A 20,913-nucleotide genomic window follows, 5' to 3' on the forward strand; every position below is an offset into this window, starting at 1 on the left:
AATTTATTTCACAGGAATCCCAAAAATTACATATTTTTTGAAGAAAAAAAAGTAAAAAGTTGTAATTTTGAAAAAAAAATACATTATAATCAACCTTTCCTATGAAAATGTTGACAGTAATGGTTATTTTTATATAAAACGCAGCTTAAAGATGGAATATAAAATAATGTTTTCGAATTCTAAACTTAAGGCATTCATAATTTGAAAGTTTTCCCTTTCAAGGGAAAATTTCTGATTATTTTTACAAAAATTGATTGTTTCCCTGCATGGAGGTATATTAATATTATTATATTCATTTACAGCTCCAGAAGTTCTAAATTTCGAGCCAATATCGCTAGCAACGGATATCTGGAGTGTTGGAGTCCTAGCTTACGTGCTGTTAAGCGGATATTCGCCATTTGCTGGAGACACGAAACAAGAAACTTTTTGCAACATAACACAATGCGCATTATCTTTTCCACAAGATTTATTTAGTAACATTTCCGATGATGCTAGAGATTTCATAATGGTCACACTGATGCCTGAACCAAAGTAAGTGATCGATCGATCATCTAGGTTTAAATTTTGGAAAATTTCCTCTTTATTAATTTCGATTATTTTTATTTCAACAGCCAAAGAATAAACATAGATGAATGTCTGGATCATCCGTGGTTAAATAACTTTCCTCTGAAATCGTGTCTAAACGTCATCCTACCCTCTGATAACGAAACAGTTTATAAAAATAGTAATAACGGAATCGATACGAGAAACAAAACCGAAACGAAAAAATACCTTTGTCCTGAGATTTGTAACGAATCTGAATTCTGCAACTCGAAAGAAAGCGAACGTAATGATATCAGTTTAACCTCCGTTGAAGTAATCGTTGACAGAGGTATTCCTTGTTAATTTTTTTATGCTGTGTATTATTTTGTTATTTTTGAATTTTTGTAAGATTTATCAATTTTTCGATACATATCCTTTTTTATACCAAATTTTCTTCTTTCTGTTGCGCTACGCAAAGTATTAAGTACTGTGTTACAAACAACAATGTTTAAAATACACTAAGTTGAATTTTTTATGTATTTTTTTTTCAATTGTAAATTTTTGAAAATATATAAGTTGATTTAATGAAACGATTGTGTCATTTTTTGTTTTGAAAATGTATCAACTCGCGTCTTTCTCATTTTTTTACGCTCCATCACTTTCATCATATTTCAGATCAGAATCAGAACCCTTTTTTGAAGCTCACGTAATTCAAGACTGGTTAAAATAAAAATAGATTGTTCGTACGGTTTGAAGACGAAAACAGATAGGGGATTCGGATTCAGTAATTAAAATTTGAGAAGCTTGAAGTTGAAGTTTTTAGGTAAAAGCTCAACTTTCCATAATAAATGGAAAAGTTGAAAGCTACTATTTAAAAAATTGTTGGCTTAAAATAGAGCAATTATTTTAAAAATACGCTTTTGAGCCGAATATTAAATTATACCTTTCAAAGATGAAGCCTAAAAAATCAATAATTAGGAGTTTTTTTTTTTTTGAGAAATAAATTTTGAACGCACACTATAAGCTAGGTTTTTTTCGAAAAAAAAATCTCCTGGAAAAACAAAACTGCAGCAGTGATTTTAACACAAGATTTTAAACCTGAATATTTTTTCAAGCATCTAGTTTTGGACTGAAATTTAGAAACTGAATAAAATCAACAACTGCCTTCTTTCAATCAAATCACTTCTCTTAAACATTTTTTAAAGTCTGAAATTTAAAATTCTCATGAAAAGCAAATCATTTGAAGCTTTTGTCCCACTATTCAATGATGTTCAAGATCTAATTTTAATAAATCTGTTCAAAAAATCAATTAAATCATCACTACCAAACACTGGATTCAGTTAGATGATTATTTTTCACAATTCACGCAACGTTAACTTATGAAAACATTATTTCAAAAAATGTCTGTTTACCTACAGACATTTCTCAATGGTGCCAAGTGGGTAATTAGACCGATACATATATTTTATGATTGCCTGGTGCTTGTTCGTACGATTAGAATTCTCTACTTCGTTATATTTTCGACTTCCATGCAGTGTTCTAAGCTCAATCGTCGAAAATACTTATTTAGAATCCCTATTTCATCAACAATATCAATAATTGATCAATCTTATTTCTAGGAAAGGAAATGATGTGAAGCAATTCAAATTTAAATCCGAAATTTTATTCTGAATTTGAGACAAGTAGGTAGTAGGTACCATCCTACATACCTCTCTAGTAGTTGAAATATTGGTTGGTAATTTTATTTTATTTATTTATATTTTCCGTTCACTCTAAATTTACGCACGACCCTTTATTTTCTTCTGCCACCAAAATTAATTATTTCTAAACTGAATGAGTGAACGAACATATGTGACAATATTTTTCATGTAAAATGAGTCATAAACTCAAGTACCTACATGGTTCTTTCCGAAAGACTGCACCTATAACCTATGTTATGATTCACCAAACTTTAGGTATTTGAAAATCTGGGTTAAGTAAAATAATAATCCAGCAAAAATAATTTTTCGAAGTTTCGAGAATTAAGTAATTTAGATTTATGATACGCAATCATGTCATTATAATTTTAATATTACTCGAGTAAAGTTTAAATTAAAAAAGAACTAACGCCAAACCTAAAACAAATAGTTAGCTTATATTGCTTTCTCTCAGCAAAATAAATGAACTCCCTACCAGTTACATTCAACTTCACGCTATCCAACTATTAAACTATTTCGTGGCAACATTAAACGAGTAAAAAGAAAGAGATGGTGGAAAGTTTTCTTCGCTTTTCCTTCGCTACAATTCGTGAGGCAGACTGAAGGAATAATTTTCCCGTTAGGCATTGCATTTCGTATTCATTCAATTGAACCCTTTTGATTCATCAGCGTGAAAATCAACGAATAACATTACGAGAATGGAACAGTGTTACCAAAAAATCAGTATGAAAGAATCAACAATGGTGTTGGAAATATTACGAATTTTTCAACATTTACGATTCCAATGAAATTATAAATTTATAGTTTTGTTCAAAATTTGTTGCAGAATTTATTACCGAACTGATTTTTCCGATAGTTATTTCGGTTAAAATAGTGCAACCAAAAAGAGAGACTGAAAATGGTGAAAGAATTTTCGAACATGGTAGAGTACGTTTGCAACTCTGAATCATTCGTCATTTCGTTTCGGTTCAGTGTTCATTAATTCGTGGTATTAGTATTAGTATCATTTTAATGATTAATAATGCGATATATTGACGTAAAGTATTCAAAATGTTTAATTATTGATAGCATATTTACTGTGATTCAATTAACTATTAGTTTTTAAACAATGGGTGAACAAAGGGAACGTGAAAATGCTGGTGAAGATAGCATCAAAGTGGTATGTAGATTTAGACCTCTGAACGATTCCGAAGAAAAAGCTGGGTCAAAATTTATTGTAAAATTTCCTTCTGGACCCGAAGAAAATTGTATATCAATCGGCGTAAGTATATTTTCACTATACGAGCTTACCTACGTTCTATTTCACATTCATCTGCGGTACCGAAATGTATCAACAGATACTTTCTTTGTTATACTCACGTAGTATTGATTTCCCATTTGTTATACGTATTTTTTACATTGACTGAGTATCATTAAACGTTGTTCAATTGGTGATAATGATGATAACGAAGAATCGCTTTAGTATTTCTCAATATCTTACTCAGAAAATGTAAACGTATCGGTCTACGTAGGAGTACATTCGTGTGCTCCATTTTCCAACAAGCTAGTCAATGTTTTCTAATTGCTTGGATTGTTTTACATTACGTAATCGAGCGATGCAAATTATTCGTATATTTGGCGTATTCGTGTTGTAATATGTAATTTATTTCTGATTCAGGGTAAAGTTTACCTTTTCGATAAAGTTTTCAAGCCAAATGCATCTCAAGATAAAGTTTACAGTGAAGCTGCAAAATCAATCGTCAAAGGTACGTTTTGAACCATCGCTTTGAAAACATCGCGTTACCATATTGATATTAAATTCGATCGATTGTTTCAGATGTGCTTTGCGGTTATAACGGTACTATTTTCGCCTATGGGCAGACTTCGTCCGGTAAAACACATACTATGGAAGGCGTTATCGGAGATCCTGCTAAACAGGGCATCATTCCTAGGATAGTGAACGATATTTTTAACCATATTTACGCTATGGAAGAGAACCTAGAATTCCACATTAAAGTTTCCTATTTTGAAATATACATGGATAAAATTAGAGATTTACTCGACGGTAAGGGAAGCAAATTAGGCGTATTTTGGTTTAGAAGAAAGGTTCAAATTACATGTATATTTTTTGCTACAGTATCTAAAGTCAACTTGAGCGTACATGAAGATAAAAATCGTGTACCTTTCGTCAAAGGGGCCACAGAACGCTTTGTTTCTAGTCCCGAAGAAGTTTTCGAAGTAATCGAAGAAGGAAAAGCTAACCGGCACATAGCTGTCACAAGTACTGGATTTTTTTGACTTATAATTTAATACCTATCGTTGTGATTACTTCGATACTTATTCGATTATTTCTTTCAGACATGAACGAGCACAGTTCTAGAAGTCACAGCGTATTCTTAATTAATGTAAAACAAGAGAACTTAGAAAACGAGAAGAAACTTTCTGGCAAACTCTACCTCGTCGATTTAGCTGGAAGTGAAAAGGTTTGTTATAATCTTAGTGTTTAATCGGTGTCGAGTTTTACGTATTTTCTACTCTACCTTTGTATTTTTTCAGGTCAGTAAAACTGGCGCGGAAGGCACGGTGTTAGACGAAGCGAAAAATATTAATAAATCGTTATCCGCGTTGGGTAATGTGATATCAGCTCTTGCCGATGGAAATAAAACTCATATACCATACAGAGATTCTAAATTGACGCGTATTCTGCAAGAATCTCTCGGTGGTAATGCTCGTACTACTATCATCATTTGTTGCTCACCTGCATCCTTCAACGAAGCCGAAAGTAAATCTACTTTGGATTTTGGTAAACGGTGAGTATTTTATGTAAAAATCGAGTCAAACGTTTTGGAATAAAGTTCAGAAATCTATCCAATTGGCAATAATTTAGGTCCGAACTCGAATAGCTAATTGTGATTACATATTGAAACTGTTCTAACGTCCAATTCTGAACTATTGCCAATAAGTCTCTAGAAATTGGAAATACGAAAAGAAATTCTAATAACGATCGGTGGTTTTTGTTTCTAGAGCCAAAACTATAAAGAATGTCGTAACTGTCAATGAAGAACTAACCGCAGAAGAATGGAAACGAAGATTCGAAAGGGAACGCGAGAAATGCAATCGTTTCAAATCTAAATGCGAAAAATTGGAATCAGAAATTAGCAGGTGAGCTTTCAACCAGCGATTGAATAATTGTCACCTGATTATATTGGGTTTATTTGACAAAAATTATGTTCTGCAGATGGCGAAGAGGTGAAACCGTCAAGGAAGATGAACAGGTCAACTTGCAAGAACCTCTTGAAGCTTCGACTCCTGTAACCAGTATTATTGAAACAGTTAAAGGTCAATATCCACCCAATGGTATATTTGTTTTTGTACATATGGAATCTTTTTCATCGATTTTCATATCAATTCCACGAATGTACGTATTAATTTACTCGTTTTTTTAAAGTGCCTGATTTGCCGATGCCTGCCACTCCTGGAGCTGGTATTATGTTCGGTTCGTTATCAAACGAAGAAAGGCAAAAATTAGAAGAAGAAAGAGAACGTTTATACCTACAGTTGGACGAGAAAGACGAAGAAATCAACCAGACCAGTCAATATGTCGAAAAATTGAAAGAACAGATGTTAGAACAGGAGGAAGTACGTATTTGGTTATTCTAAGTTGAAAATTTTCTAGAAAAGACAGATTTCTAACTAGAGTTGACTTATTTAGTTGATTGCCTCCACTCGTCGAGACTACGAGCTTCTGCAACAAGAAATGAATCGTATTACTCAAGAAAACGAAAGTGCTAAAGAAGAAGTAAAAGAAGTTCTTCAAGCTTTGGAAGAATTGGCTGTTAACTATGACCAAAAAAGCCAAGAAGTTGAAACGAAAAACAAGGAAAATGAAACTCTGGCTGAAGAGCTATCCACCAAACAGGTATATTTTCTAATTCGCATCCCTCGCCTTACTCTACAAACTGTTATTTATTGCCTATTTTTTTTCTTCAAATCTTTAGAGTGCTCTAAACACGACCACGTCGGAATTACAACAATTGAAAGATATGTCTACTCATCAAAAACGTCGTATTGCTGAAATGTTGACTCACCTTTTAAAGGATCTTGCTGAAATTGGCGTTACTTTCGGCACCGATAGTGACCTCAAAGTAAAATTTTACTTTAATATTTTCGAGGGATTGTTTTGTTCGTGTTATTAATCCGTTCATTTCCTGTTATTTTTTCAGTTGGTCACCGATGGAAATGGTAAATTAGAAGAAGAATTCACTGTCGCTCGTTTATATATTTCAAAAATGAAATCCGAAGTGAAAAACTTGGTGCAGAGGTATCAAGGGCTAGAAGCTCATCAAACTGATTCCAACAAAAAGGCAAGTTTCTCTATAACTGAAAAATTTCCGAATTTTTGTAATTTCATAATCGTTGTTGAAATGAACGACAGGTACCGGGTACTGTTCTTTTGTATTAAATTTAGGTTACAACTTACAAGGTTCTAACCTAAATTCTTGATCTTGTTTGCGGTAATTTAAAAAAATTTGGCAAGAATTTGTTTTATGTCTAGTCATTGCCAATTTTTTTCACTGGGTCATTTTTTCCAGTCATGCCATTTTTCATCTTACGCTTCAGTTGCAGCATTTGGAAAATAAACTAATGATTTTTTTTTTTTTCGTAAATAGATTACTGATTACGAAAAGGAACTGGCAGAATGTCGATTACTTATTTCACAACACGAAGCTCGTATGAAATCTTTACAAGAATCGATGCGCGAAGCTGAAAATAAAAAACGAACATTGGAAGAGAATATTGATGGTTTACGCGAAGAATGTGCAAAAATGAAAGCAGCTGGTAAGTTGTTTGGTTGGATGCTAATGCTATGACGGGCATTTTCGCGCTAATAGATTTAGCCACTTATGCCATCTTGTTTCCATTTCAGAACAAGTACACGCCGCTTCAACCAAAGAAAAAGCAGAAGAAAAAGAAAACGCTAGCAAAGTAAAGGCAGCCTTAGAAGAACAAATGGATCAATTGCGCAGCATTCATCACAAACAAGTGGCCGAATTACGAGACGAAATTAGCGAAAAGCAGACTCTCATTAACGAACTTAGAGATACCAGTCAAAAATACATGTTAGCTCACCAACAGCTGCAACTCGACTACGAGAAATTAAAACAAGAAGAAGCGGATAAAAATCAAAAACTTCAAGAGCTTTTGTTGAAGAGCGAACGACACGATCAAGCTATGAAAGACCTAAAAGGACTCGAAGACACTGTATCGAAAGAGCTGCAAACTTTACATAATCTTAGGAAATTATTCGTACAAGATATTCAATCTAGAATAAAGAAATCTGGTAACACAGAAGAAAATGAAGATGATGGTGGCTCGTTAGCGCAGAAACAGAAGATTAGTTTCTTAGAAAATAATTTAGATCAATTGACCAAGGTGCATAAACAACTAGTTCGTGATAACGCTGATCTTAGATGCGAATTGCCTAAACTGGAGAAACGTCTGCGTGCTACGATGGAGCGAGTAAAAGTGCGTATTCGTCATGTTTTCAATTAGGTTTTCGAAAAAATTCGTTAATCCAAGATGTCTGTTTTTTCGTAGGCTTTGGAAACAGCTTTGAAAGAAGCCAAAGAAGGAGCGATGAGAGATCGCAAACGATATCAGTACGAAGTTGATCGTATCAAAGAAGCCGTTCGACAGAAAAATATCACCAGAGGATCACGTAGCGCCCAAATTGGTAAAATATTCATTTTTTGAAACGATCGATTATTGAAAAATTTTGATCAATGATTAATATTTTTTTCTTTTCTGTTCATCAGCCAAACCTATTAGAGCTGGTCAGCATAACATGATTCATCCATCCATGATGGGAGCTATTAGAAACCCAGTTATAAACGCCGGTCAAGCCAAAGCACTTATGGATGAAGAGATGAGAAAGAAGAAACCTATCATTGCTGGGGGCAATAGTTGATTTGTATGTAGAACAATTAAGTTTAGTTTTAAGCTGAAATTCATCGTCAAATCGTATTATTTGCTTGATTCACCAACATTCTCTCCTCATCTTTTAGGTTTAAAACGTGTGAAAAATTGGCTTTATTTCGCCCGCTTCCAGCCTACAAAAAAATATTCAAATATTGTGTGCACTTTCCATTCTACTTTGCGTCAGATCAATGGTGCTTTGTATACAGATAGGAACAACCCATGCTACAATACTCTCATGGGCTATTTTTTCGCAATAATTTTTTACTCCATTTTTTGTTTTCTTTTTTTCATAGTGTTAAAAAACTGTAATAATTATTCCGATTGACTATTAATTTATTTTAACCGTATTCAGAATAAATTTTAATACTGTATTTCATCTCAGTTGTTCGTTCATTATTCGATACGAGGTATGGTAATTATATGTGTCGATGAAAAAGTGTAAATTTGAAATTCTCTCTCTTCGGGTTATTTTATTTCACTCTTTGCATAACAGATAGCGTTGGAAAAGTGTTTTAGGAGGTTTTAAGTTGTGTTTTGAGTTGCATAGTATTGTATTTACAGGAGAATTCAATTTTCAAAATAAAATAAAAATCATCGACCATCCTGTCGTACACACATTTTCACGTTCACGTCAGAATTGGTAATTTAAATCGCATATTGAATATTGTTGTTGGATTTTTCGAGTAGGTATATAAAAATGAATTCAGTATTTTAGAATCTAATATGGATATTGAAAGCTTCAATAAGCTTAGTACTCGTTTTAAAGTGCTAGCCTAATATACTACTCCTTCGTGATTCGTTTTCTAAAATCAGAATTATAAATTGTTTTAGGCGATGAAGTTTAAATTGACATGCACTTGGGTTAAGCATAGGTGACTTCTAATTCAATTGAATGGTCAATTTCAATGCATTTCATGCATTCCGTTTCATCTTTTGAAAGATTTGATTTTTTCAACTTTCATCAAAACATGTAGCGAACGAGGGGTCGAGGGACATAATTCATTATAAAGAAAATAACCATTTACAAGTCGAATCAATCGCTATGTAATCAAACGGTATAAAAAAATACATCGAAAAATAAAACATTTCTTAATTCTAAACATGAATAAAACAATCATTCTAAAAATATATCGCAAGATTTGAGAAAAAAATCAGAGACGAATTTCTTAACAGTCGTTGAAAGCAGATTCTAATCATAAAATAACCACACTGCTGAACTGCGAGTCCTCATGCAAAAATATAGGGGCCGGTCAAAACAAAGCCGCATTTCCCTTCATCGCATCATCGACTGAAGACCGAACATAACGGACTGAAGAACCTTCTTTGCTTATAATTGGATTTTCCGTGGAGCATAATGTGATATAAGTGGTTTATCGATTACTTTGAGTTTTCGGTTTAGGCATTTTAGCCAATAATCCTGGCATTTCTTTTTTTTCATCGTAGTCTTTCCATAAATCAAATAAATTCACGATATATCTGGTTATTTCTTGTATTTTATCATAGTCAACGTTCAGTTCCGCAAACCACGTCTTTAATCCTTCCTTTTGGAGCACGACGCATGCAATTTGAAGACAACCTGCCAAAAAAGTCAATATCAAAGAGATCGGAAGCATAAAAACCGAAAACTACACACCCAACTTACCAATGGCGATTTGATACGGCGGGTATAGTAAACTAACATCGGTCCTTAGGCTGTCATTAATCAATCTCCAAGCCAAAGACAGTAACTGATCATCGTGACCACAATCTCCAATCAATTGTAATAATGGACGATACGGTTGGTAAACAATAAGACAACAATCTAGATTTTCTAATAGATAAAATTCACATTCCAATATGTGATTCGCACGATAAGGATACTCTTGCGAATATATTCCCTTGAATTGAGTAGATTTCACTGAAAAATTCCACTCACATCAGTAAATATGTAGGTTATAGGATGTAGTTATAAAATTCCATACGTTGATCTTAATTCCGCAACGTACCCATATTTGTACAAGTAACAACTAATCGGTTGTTCGAAATAGTTCCGAATTCTTCTACTTTCGCAGCTAGAAATATGCACGTCGGAGCTAGCAACAGGGGATCTATACTCTTCAATGAATTACGAGCGTAAAATCGTTTAAAGTAAACTGTGGCAGTGGCGATGACTTGCTGGCGTAATTTATGCTGCTCTCCGATATATTGAATGCCTATAGACAAACTTGATTAGAAACAAAATCAGAAATAAGAGACAAATTCAACTCACAATTAGCGAAGAACATGATTATCTTCTGGTATTCTTCGTCTGTCAAAATAGCCAAGTCATGTTGTCTTTCTCGAATCAAATCCTGTTTGTCAAAAATCCATTGTTGGCTGAAATAGAACGTTTTCAAGAGATTACCTATTGCGAGGGAAATTATTTCTAGTTATTTTAAACAAAATGATACTTACTAGTGCGAACTTCGCCAGAAATTTCCTGCCATGGTTAAAAACTAACTATCTAAAACGATGAAAATCATCAAGTTTAATCAAGTTTCTGTCAGAGTGTTTCACGTTCGGACTGATGAGCCATTAGTTGAGCCTTCGAATTGAGAACAGATGAGGTACGAGCTTGTATACTAATTCCTAAATGACGATAATCTTGCAACAAATCTGCATTCTGAACTTATCTTGAACTTTTGAAAGAGCTTTCAGATTTTTGATTATCAAAAATTTTTCGGTGGAAATTTTTATGACTTTTGGTTTGATTTCTGTTTTTGTTTTCATTCATGAATTCGTTTCGTTTTGTGATCGTTATTCGTTGATTTTTCATGGGAATAATTAAATAAATTCGGATTTAGCTTCTAAAACGAAGATCTCATTGGAAATCGTTTGTAAAAAATTTACGCATTTTTTATAAAATCAAAAAAATCAAAGAAAAAATTGAAAATTGAAAAATATTGTTTTAAAAATTTTGAACTTTAACTTAGTACGTTAGTTTCCCGCTGTAATTCTTGAAGCGCTAGAATCGAGAGAACTTTGAGCTTGCGATGCTTTTTTTTATCATTGTTTTTATATCAGCAATTTTAAGGTGTACTTAGGTGTACTTTACGAGTCTTATTTAAATAATAATTACTAAATAATTCATTTCAACTACATACTACGTTTTGATTTTATTCAAGTGTCGCGATGCATCTCACATTCTGAAAAATGTGAACGCTGAATTATTTCTTTATTTAATCCGTTAAAACGCGATGTACTTTCCTGCTCACAGCCCTGCTTCTTTTTATATTCCATCAATGAATGATGTTTCTCCATCATCTAGCAGCTTCAACGGTTTTAGTGGTATTGTATATTTCTATTCAGTTACTATACTAACATAGGAATTGAGCTTTCGCGAACAATATTTTCATACACTGTCCGGAATTCTGCAATGTAAATGATACCTCTTCTCGAACGATACACGTTTTCAAGTTTTGATTTGATTTGATTCTGCGTATGAATATATCGAACGCTTTTGCTCTAAAATGATCATATTTCATTCAGTTTAAATATCATAATTCGTTCTTCCAACTAAAACTAATACGTGACTGTTTTATGTGCAGGAGCTGCAGTTCCGGTCCGCATTCCAAGTCCTACGTTGAACGAAGCGACACCTCCGGTGGTTGAAAACTGGTGTTACACTCAGCTTAAAGTTTCGAAATTCAGTTACATGTGGACGATAAACAATTTCAGCTTTTGTCGCGAAGAAATGGGCGAAGTTTTAAAATCATCGGTCTTTTCGGCTGGCACTAACGATAAATTGAAATGGTGTTTGCGAGTGAACCCTAAAGGTTTAGACGAAGAAAGTAAAGATTACATCTCGCTGTATTTATTGCTAGTCGCTTCAAACAAGTCTGAAATCAGAGCCAAGTTTAAATTCTCGATATTAAACGCTAGACGCGAAGAAACGAAAGCTATGGAAAGTCAAAGAGCTTATAGATTTGTGCAAGGCAAAGATTGGGGTTTCAAGAAGTTCATTAGGCGCGATTTCTTGCTCGACGAATCCAACGGTCTACTGCCGGATGATAAACTGACAATCTTTTGCGAAGTTAGTGTGTTAGCTGATTGCGTTAATGTTTCTGGTCAAACGAATTCCGTTCAGTTTAGAGTGCCTAAATGTAAACTTTCACAAGACCTCGGTGTGCTGTTAGAAGATCAAAAATTAACCGATGTCGTATTATCTGTCGGTGGCAAAGAATTTCGCGCTCATAAAGCCATTTTAGCAGCCCGAAGTCCCGTATTTGCTGCCATGTTTGAACATAATATGAAAGAAAAACGCTTAAACAAAGTGGTCATTACGGATGTAACTGACGAAGTACTCAGAGAAATGCTACGTTTCATTTATACCGGCAAGGTTCAAAATTTAGCCACGATGGCCGACAGTTTACTGGCGGCCGCCGATAAATACGATTTGGAAAGATTAAAGGTTATGTGTGAAGAAGCTCTATGTGGCAGTATGACAACAGACAATGCTGCCAATATCCTCATTTTAGCCGATTTGCATAACGCCGAGCAACTCAAAGCTCAAACTATCGAATATATCAATTCTCACGCTTCCGAGGTGATAGATACGGCATCGTGGAAGGTGTTGATACAATCGCATCCTTATCTAATCGCCGAGGTGTTCCGGGCTATGGCTCTACAACAAGCGCCGTCGTCCGGCATGGCGAAAAAAAGATTGAAATTGAATTAATATTCGTCGATTGAGCTAATCTACTCCTTTCAAGCATTTTTTCAACGATCTCAAATATACTCCCACCGTATTTCATGGTGTAACCGAAAATACCTGATTATTTTACTAATTTGTGTAATTATTTATTAATTACGGTTTCGATACTGTTGTTATACGTTTACGATGTTTTTTTCAAACGTAGAATTGAACCTTTTTTCAATCATTTGGAAAAAAATGTCGAAATTAACGCTTTTACTTTTTTTTAAAGTCTACGACTTAGTATTACCTATATCTTAATTTTTTTCTTCCCAAATTCGCGGTTTTAGGATGGAAAATATTGAAGATGTATGTATTTTTTTATTATTTATTATTAGCATCATTACCGAACTCCTGAGGATTTTATCATTGACTGCAGACGGATAAATCGAATCGCATAATATTTTTTAAAAATTCATCATAGTTGTAGGTATTTCTATTATAATTGTTGATCCTTCTCGTTTAATGTCTGAAGTAAAAATTCTGCCGGATTTTAAACTACCTACGAGTGAATAAAATAAAATTTTTTATTTTATATTCTGATTTGTTTTATTATTTATCTTCTGATCTCAAGACCTAAAACAATTTTCGAAGTGATTTGGCTTACTTGTTGCTTCGATTAACAATTGAGTGGAATTTTCCAATTAGCATTTAGGTACAAGGAAACAAGTAGAAAAATAGAAATTTTTGGAATTCGAACAAATCACTGTTTCTAGGCTCAAATCAATCCAAAATCCGAATTTCCCACTTTCGAGCTATGAAACGGCTCCAGAACGGCTATAGGAACTGTGGAATTCGGATTTGGGGAGCAGCTCGCCTGGAAATTGGCACAGGTGTGGATAAAATCGTAGAACAAGTCGAGTATAATCCACAACTCGATTTTTAGCCGTCCAAATTAATTTCCACATCTTTTGGAAAATTTCAATAATTTGGATTAATCGCTGCGTTGGAGGCTTCAAATTCGGATTCGAGGGGTTGATAGTAGTTTCAGGACTAATTTTCATCGTTTTATGTGAATAAATTTCCATTTTTTTTCAAGCATAAATCGCTTGAATTAGTATCGTTTTGGGTTTTTTAAAAATTGACAAAAATTCAACTCGAGTAGCTGAAATTTTGATTATGAGGGTTTCAGGTCCCGTACAAATCGTAGGCAGACGCCTCGAGAGGTTCTCTTGTAAGAAAAAAGTAGTGTTTTGTAGCTATGGTTAAATGGTTTCTATATTTGCGCTCTCAATCCTTCCAAATTTCAGAAGGCTGCAGTTAGGCATGTGCAATTGTGCATGCAGAGGATAAATATTTACCCTATGAACTTCTTTTTTTAAAAATGAAAACCTTTATTGTTGTTAAAATGATGAAAAATTGATAAGAATGATGTCTTCGGAAATCTTCAGTACAAATTTCAACTTTCACTCTTCGCATTGTTTGTGGAAGGCGTCTTGACGAGTCTTGCCTGAAATCCTTAGGTTAAAATATGATGAAATGCGTAGGAAACATTACACGACTCGTTTCTCACAGTGGTAGGTAGTTGCTCTATTCAATATCGAGTGTTTACGTACTTTTGGATGACGAGAATACAAAAGTATATTTCATTTCATGTTTTCAGATTGCCTTTTATCGTAGTATTTTTGCTTGTGTTTTTAGTGACTTTACCACACATTGTTTATTGACGTGCGAATTTTACGTTTAATTATTTTAAAAGTTTAATAAAGTTGCAATTCTCCATTCATTAAAGGATTTCGTCGTAAAATTGAGGCAAGTATTTATGAATTAATACATAGATATCATAACATCATGCGTGTTAAGTTTTAAATTCAGACTCAAATTAGCTTACAAATAAGTAATACCTACCTAATATTGAAGTTTTCTGAAATTTAAGAAGGTAAAAAATTGAGTTTTTCTGATCCAAAAATAATTTGATATTAATCTGTTTTTTTTTTATTCATTGGTGACAGTGTATCTCTCTAATTTCTCGTCACGTATTCTCTATAACAATCAGAAAAGCTCTGCATTCTTTTAATTGCACCTTTTCCTTTTAAAATTAAATTTTTTGAGAATCGAGAAAGAAATTCAAGTATATTCAAGTGGTAGAAAATGTTTTTTGGAAAATATTTTCAATTCCACAAAAATTTAATAATGTTTCAGAACCTAAAATCAAATCTTAGGCATTGAAAAATTTATTGTGATTTTTAGGTCAAAAATTGCATAGATCAATAAAATTACAATCATAAAATATTTTTAAGATGAGAAAACGACCCCACTTCCCCGCGGCATCAGGAAGGCTTGAACACGTTTAAAAATAATTTATGCAAAAAATCTAAAAATAATTTTGAGAAACCGTTGGATAGAAGTGATATTTTTTAAACCCTTCTATCTTCCCTTGTAAATTTTAAAGTTTAAACCGATCGGTCCCAAATAAATATTTACTACCGGAGGAAATGGGTTCATTTTCAAAAAAGTCGGTACCTATCATAAATTCGTCGTTTAAGCTGCTCATCATTCATTAATTATGATCAATTTATTATAATACCATTTTACGAACTCACGTTATTGTTTCTAGGAACAAATGGAACGATTAAGGAATTACAAAGAACGCTGCGCACAAAAAGTCGCAGATTATCGAACCATCATGGAACAAAAATCCGCCGAATGGAAAACCAACAGGCAACAGAGTTCGGCCGAATGGAAAAATACATTCAATGAAAAGTACGCGGATTGGAAAACCAACAAGGATCAAAGAATCGCCGCGTTAAAAATTATTATCGATCAAAAGACTGCCGAATGGAATTGGAAAAGTTTCAATACGACGATGAAAAACGACGCAGAACATGGATTGAGCACCAATGCCACTCAAAAGAGTAAATTTAAATTTTTCTATCTTCATGCTAAAATTGAGTAATTTCAAGTTACCTTAGATTTTATTTACAGAAGATGACAAATGAGAAGAATCTTTGGTGGCGATGGCAACGCTGTTATAGCGTTATTGATAATCATGGTGTTCTTCCTCTTCATTGTTTAAAAATATTTTTAAAGAGTCTATTTTATTTATTTTTTAATTTTTATTCCTAGGTATGTATTTATATTGTTTTCATTTTGAATTAATAGAAAAATTATTTTTGTACGTAAAAATTGTTTTCGTTGCGTCAGCCTATACTACGAAATTGTTTGTAGTAACTAGTAAGTAGGTACACAGAATTCATAATCGAGTGTTTCGAGGCGATGAAACACATTCCAACGAAGCGTAGGTCTGTGCGAATTTTTTAAACGAAGAACTCAGTTTTTTGAACATGTACCTACTTATTTCATTTCATAAAATGAACAAAAATTCACAATCACAACATTTACTGCAATAAAGTTTTATTCGAAAAAGAAGAAAAGAAAAAGGGGAGACAGAATAGGAGGAGCTGAAGGGAAGAGAGAAAGATATAAGAAATAAGAATTCATTACGAATAACATAAAATATTACAAAATTATATTACATTCATCCAACTTTCATTATTAATCTACTATAAAGCCATTACATGTACACATATAGCATTATACAATCGATGATAAAAAAGAAGAAAAAAACCTACATAAAATTCAAAAACATCCGGTAATGAGTATTTTTGATTACTAAATAAAACACAAACTTTTTTACATTTTTCAAAACTCAAAATGGAGAAAAAAAAACATCTACATTGTTAAGATCTTGTTAAAAATTACATCATTATTACACATTTTAGTTTGAAAATAAAACATTAGAAAAAAAAAGTAGATTAAAATCAGAACACATCGAAAATTTTGAATTCTTAATTAATATCACTCTCGTTAACGATTTCAAATTCTTCATCAGTACTGCACTGATTCGGTTGCTGTTGTTGGGTAGGTTTATTCTGTGAACTGGTGGACTTTGATGATGGCATTATGTTGGTCAAGATATTTCTGCCTAATTGATTGATACCGGGCAACGTTAACTTCGATACTAGACTACTAAATAGTACATCGGAAGATTGCGATGGGTGTTTATCTTTATTTGAATTACGAACGGACGAGGACGCCACATCCGGAATAAATGCACTCTCATTATCGTCCGAGGAAGTATCGAATTCGTCGTCGCCATGATCGAAATGACTACCTTGAAATTTCATACTCTCGGATACATCTGACGATACCGAGCTGGTATCGGAGATATCGAGTTGTTTAATACTGTCCTCGTCTAGGATACCGTGCTTTGCGAATCCATCGATGCTTGTGTCATCGTAAGAAGGCATCGCCGTCAATCCAGAAACCAAAGAATCTGCAAACAAATAAAAATAAGTTATCGAAACGGTACTTTGATGTACGTATTATCAGGTATACGATACGATGATTCATCGTAAAGGAGTTTCTAGCGTAGAACGCAGTAGATTGGTTGAAAACCAGATAACCAGACTAAGCCCGAATCACGAGAGATATCAGTTCTACAGTATGTCTCAAAGGTTCACCTCGCCGGTATCATTGATTAAATACGACCAAGATAAGATATTATTACAAAGGTATTCAATTTTTTTTAGATGAGGTTTTTAAAAATCGACTCGAGAAATTTTATTTTTATCTCATCGAAAGCAACAACAGTATGACTCAGAAAATTCGTTCAACAAGCATACAAGAATCCCCATCTCCAATTTTCATCAAAATTTTTGAAAAAGTTGGATTAATACTAATTCAACAACTTCAAGTTGAATTATGGCTCAATTTTTTCAACCTGGCTTCCATACCCCTCCCACCATAAGTACTTTACGTGTACAGGCGAGACGTTTCGATTTCCAGTCCGGAATTTTTGAGCCGTGGAAAATGCAATTTTAGGGCATATTTTTAGCAAACAATTTTCCTTCCAATTAAAATAAATAGAAAGAAGTTTTATTTTTGGGACACCTTGTAGATAGGACTAAAATATTCAGACTCGATATTAAAAATTAACTACTATACAAGATAGCCTACTACGCAGTTGAAATTCATCTTCACTGAAATATTATTCTGGAAGCCTACTATACTTATAGTATTACAGACTACAGTAATGTACCCAATAATACTAATTCATTTAAGCATTTCTGTAATCAATTCGATAAAATATTCGTTCTAATCGATCGATGAAATAATATGAACACATATTTTAATTCTCATCGACATAAGCAAACCAATACGATAACCAGACTAACCGCAATATCCAAGCATTCTCATCACTTAATAGCGATAAACTACATAATAGAAAATACAGTCACCTTGGAAAGCAGCAGTATTGCTGGATTCGCTGTCGTCGACGTGAAAAACACTTGCGTAAGCTTCGTCGAGTGTTTTTAAATTCTCTTTGGACATTTTAGGAATATATTCATCTTCGTCGTTATCGACGACTGCAGCGTCTGGAAAAATGATCGCTTCATTAGTACCCCATATTTCAAAAATCAATACGTGAGGTGACAAACAAAAAAATTATAATGGGGCAAAAAGGAACGTACCAGATGACAACAAATGACAAACAATGTTCAAATATTCTTTTGCAGCTGATTTGTAAGATGGTGGTAGCACGTGTATGTAAATACCCGGCGATAAAAATACCGTCATTACCAATACGTACAACAACCATATGCCGGAAATGGTGCAACCCACGATGGTTAGCATGCCGAAGACAAAGCTGAGAGTTGAACAAAACTGAAATCAAATCAATTTTAATTAATACCTTGGTAAAAACTGCAAGCCTAAGAGGACGAAATTATAATTTGTAATTTTTGGCGGTGTATTCGTGATACATCGATTGTCGTTCGGTTAGAATTTCAATTATTTTACGAAAGACCTGAAATAAATAGGTACCTAGCTCAAAATGTAAGAAGATCAAGGAGCAATGTTGAATCAATCAAGAGTGATTTTACGTATTTCTTTCACTACCTGTACCCACTTAAGAAATACAGAGATTGCATTCCTCTTTCCACAAATGCTTCGAGTAGAAACATTTCCCTAACCTAATCGAACCCATTCATTTTTCATTTGAATTACAGTTTTACATGGAAACACTATCATTTGTTTACATCAAACTGAGTAGAACGCTGTAAATTTTGCATCATCGAAATTTCGAGGTATCGTACACAATTCGTTCTTTCTTCCTCATAATTACGTAAAAATGTACGGATGGTGTACGTCTACGTAGTACGTATATTCTCATTAACGTTATTCAATTTTCGACGAATATTTCTTCTCGTACACATCAAAATATTGAACTTGTAACAATATTAATGAGTTGAGGTTTCAGCATACAAATGTACCTACCTAAATAAATTTAAAAAAATAGATTTTCGCCATTATTAAATTCTCGTCGACAAAATTATTGCGAACAATGAAAGAAAAACTCATCTCGTCATCACAATGAGTAATTATCAATTATTTATCACGTAGGTATTTTCATTTTAAGAAAAAAAAAATTGATAAACAAATTTCAACAAGAAACACTGACGTCATTACCGCAGAAAGTTTTCAAATTCTTGAGCATGCGAAAGTTGTTTTTATCCAAAGATAATACAGTCGATGAGACGAAAACAAAATTACAAAGTTGCACTATTATTGAAATGAATAGACCAATCGCGAAATACCAATTTGGAAAATTGCGCAGCTTTGGTTCAACGACGATGAATCATACGGTTCACACCATTTCAACTTTCGTATAGGTACTAGGTACATTGTTCGAATAATTTCATCGTTAGGTTCTAAGCAATTTTCGAAAAAAAAAAGTAAACATATTTAATTTATACACGAGAACGAGAATTTCGTCAACTAAATATAATCAATTTACTCGCGACCGGTCTAACATGATTTATAAAAAGAGTAACAAAAAAAACACTACCTATAGTAAATTCATACATACCAACATCGGATACGAATTACGTAAATTTCGCAGTTTAACCAAAGTCATTTTTAAATGGATCATAAATTTATTGAAGTATTCATTAAGCTCGTTTATATTCAGGATCCTGGAATAAAACATTAGCAATAATAAGTAAGAACATCGTAAAAAGAAATATGAAAGGATTATTCGATAAACACAAACACATCGTACGATTAATTAATTAAACGATGTAATAAATGATTTCTACGAAGTGGTACGATGTTGATGATTGTTAATCGATCAATATAGTTCATTAATGAGATAACATACAAATTATAACAACGTATTGTACCTAGGATTGGATGAAATCCAGTTATCTTGATATGGGGTCATCTCAGGTTTAGCGACTCTAATCTCAGGCCAAATCTTCTCCGTCCAAACATCATGAGTGCAGAAGATCAACAGTAACGTGAAAATGATTCCGTAGAATTTCCAGCATAAATTAACCACCATCCTGTAAGTATAGCAAAAAATGATACCATAAATATCAGTACAATTGGGTTGAAATATTCTCCTTCTGGATATATTCGGTCAACTTTACAAAGAATTAATATTAGAAGTTGAAATACGAACCAAAATAGCAACTGTATGACCAGAAGACATGATAAAGTCTGCACAGGACGTTCCCAGACGACGATACTCTGAAATTTGTAAATATAGTATTCGTACTTGTTGAAAGGATTGCTGATTTCTTGTCGCTGGTTACATTTTTTCGAAAATGTAAATATCCTTCTCAGAAACTGATAACCCTCATTAAACGGTTTCTTTAAATCCATTTAACGGAATGTCTAATGACTTGCAATATTGCAAATTATCGAAAAATACGATACAAACACACTCGCGAATGCAATTATAAAAACACTCGACGGTAAGGTAAGAAAGTTGAAAGCTTTCAGCACAACACTAAATATACCTGGTATTATCATACACCACACAAAAAAAGTACGTGAAATTCATGGATGGTCGATTAAACCATAAACGTGAAGTCTCAATTTTCTAAACCTGTATTGACGCGAACATTATAACGCAAATATTGAATAAAAAACAAACAACAAAGAAGATAATAATTATTGTAAATTTTAGTGTTCATTTGATAAGTCGCAAAAATACGGCGCGCGCACCTGTGTACTGCT

General features: G+C 33.4%; 5 protein-coding genes across 7 annotated transcripts in view; 3 read left to right on the forward strand and 2 right to left on the reverse strand.

The window, feature by feature from the left end:
- Window positions 1–1,112, forward strand: part of LOC135831477 (serine/threonine-protein kinase 17B-like) — a 48,473-nt gene extending 47,361 nt beyond the window's left edge. For both annotated transcript variants that reach the window (XM_065343990.1, XM_065343992.1), the window contains exons 6-7: window positions 303–531; window positions 612–1,112. In XM_065343990.1, coding sequence (XP_065200062.1) covers window positions 303–531; window positions 612–885 — 503 coding nt within the window. In that variant the 3' untranslated portion in view covers window positions 886–1,112. The remainder of the gene's footprint in view (window positions 1–302; window positions 532–611) is intronic.
- A 2,074-nt stretch (window positions 1,113–3,186) lies between these two features.
- Window positions 3,187–8,553, forward strand: Khc (kinesin heavy chain). Of its 2 annotated transcripts, none has more exons than XM_065343997.1 (17): window positions 3,187–3,480; window positions 3,877–3,964; window positions 4,036–4,263; window positions 4,336–4,479; window positions 4,557–4,681; window positions 4,755–5,008; window positions 5,223–5,360; window positions 5,437–5,555; window positions 5,647–5,837; window positions 5,911–6,117; window positions 6,197–6,343; window positions 6,422–6,562; window positions 6,869–7,037; window positions 7,126–7,724; window positions 7,797–7,932; window positions 8,015–8,169; window positions 8,264–8,553. In XM_065343997.1, the coding sequence occupies exons 1-16, from the start codon at window positions 3,328–3,330 to the stop codon at window positions 8,164–8,166; spliced, it is 2,991 nt and encodes a 996-aa protein (XP_065200069.1). In that variant the 5' UTR covers window positions 3,187–3,327; the 3' UTR covers window positions 8,167–8,169; window positions 8,264–8,553. The 2 variants fall into 2 exon arrangements, with proteins under 2 accessions (XP_065200069.1, XP_065200070.1); XM_065343998.1 differs by having other exon boundaries at window positions 5,437–5,537.
- A 652-nt stretch (window positions 8,554–9,205) lies between these two features.
- Window positions 9,206–10,883, reverse strand: LOC135831490 (cyclin-C-like). The gene is made up of 5 exons (XM_065344007.1): window positions 10,611–10,883; window positions 10,426–10,532; window positions 10,163–10,369; window positions 9,820–10,074; window positions 9,206–9,753 (listed from the first exon to the last, which is right to left on the reverse strand). Exons 1-5 carry the CDS (start codon window positions 10,640–10,642, stop codon window positions 9,548–9,550), a joined length of 807 nt encoding a protein of 268 aa, XP_065200079.1. The 5' UTR covers window positions 10,643–10,883; the 3' UTR covers window positions 9,206–9,547.
- A 312-nt stretch (window positions 10,884–11,195) lies between these two features.
- On the forward strand, window positions 11,196–14,641 carry LOC135831488 (speckle-type POZ protein B-like). Its single transcript, XM_065344004.1, has 2 exons — window positions 11,196–11,483; window positions 11,744–14,641. Exons 1-2 carry the CDS (start codon window positions 11,393–11,395, stop codon window positions 12,871–12,873), a joined length of 1,221 nt encoding a protein of 406 aa, XP_065200076.1. The 5' UTR covers window positions 11,196–11,392; the 3' UTR covers window positions 12,874–14,641.
- A 1,584-nt stretch (window positions 14,642–16,225) lies between these two features.
- Window positions 16,226–20,879, reverse strand: LOC135831487 (reticulophagy regulator 1-like). The gene is made up of 6 exons (XM_065344003.1): window positions 20,354–20,879; window positions 20,073–20,234; window positions 19,760–19,865; window positions 18,363–18,555; window positions 18,129–18,266; window positions 16,226–17,164 (listed from the first exon to the last, which is right to left on the reverse strand). The coding sequence occupies exons 1-6, from the start codon at window positions 20,554–20,556 to the stop codon at window positions 16,677–16,679; spliced, it is 1,290 nt and encodes a 429-aa protein (XP_065200075.1). The 5' UTR covers window positions 20,557–20,879; the 3' UTR covers window positions 16,226–16,676.
- Window positions 20,880–20,913: the final 34 nt, after the last annotated feature.

Source organism: Planococcus citri, chromosome 1 (genome assembly GCF_950023065.1).
Source record: "Planococcus citri chromosome 1, ihPlaCitr1.1, whole genome shotgun sequence".
In the NCBI taxonomy this organism is placed as follows: Eukaryota; Metazoa; Arthropoda; class Insecta; order Hemiptera; family Pseudococcidae; genus Planococcus; species Planococcus citri.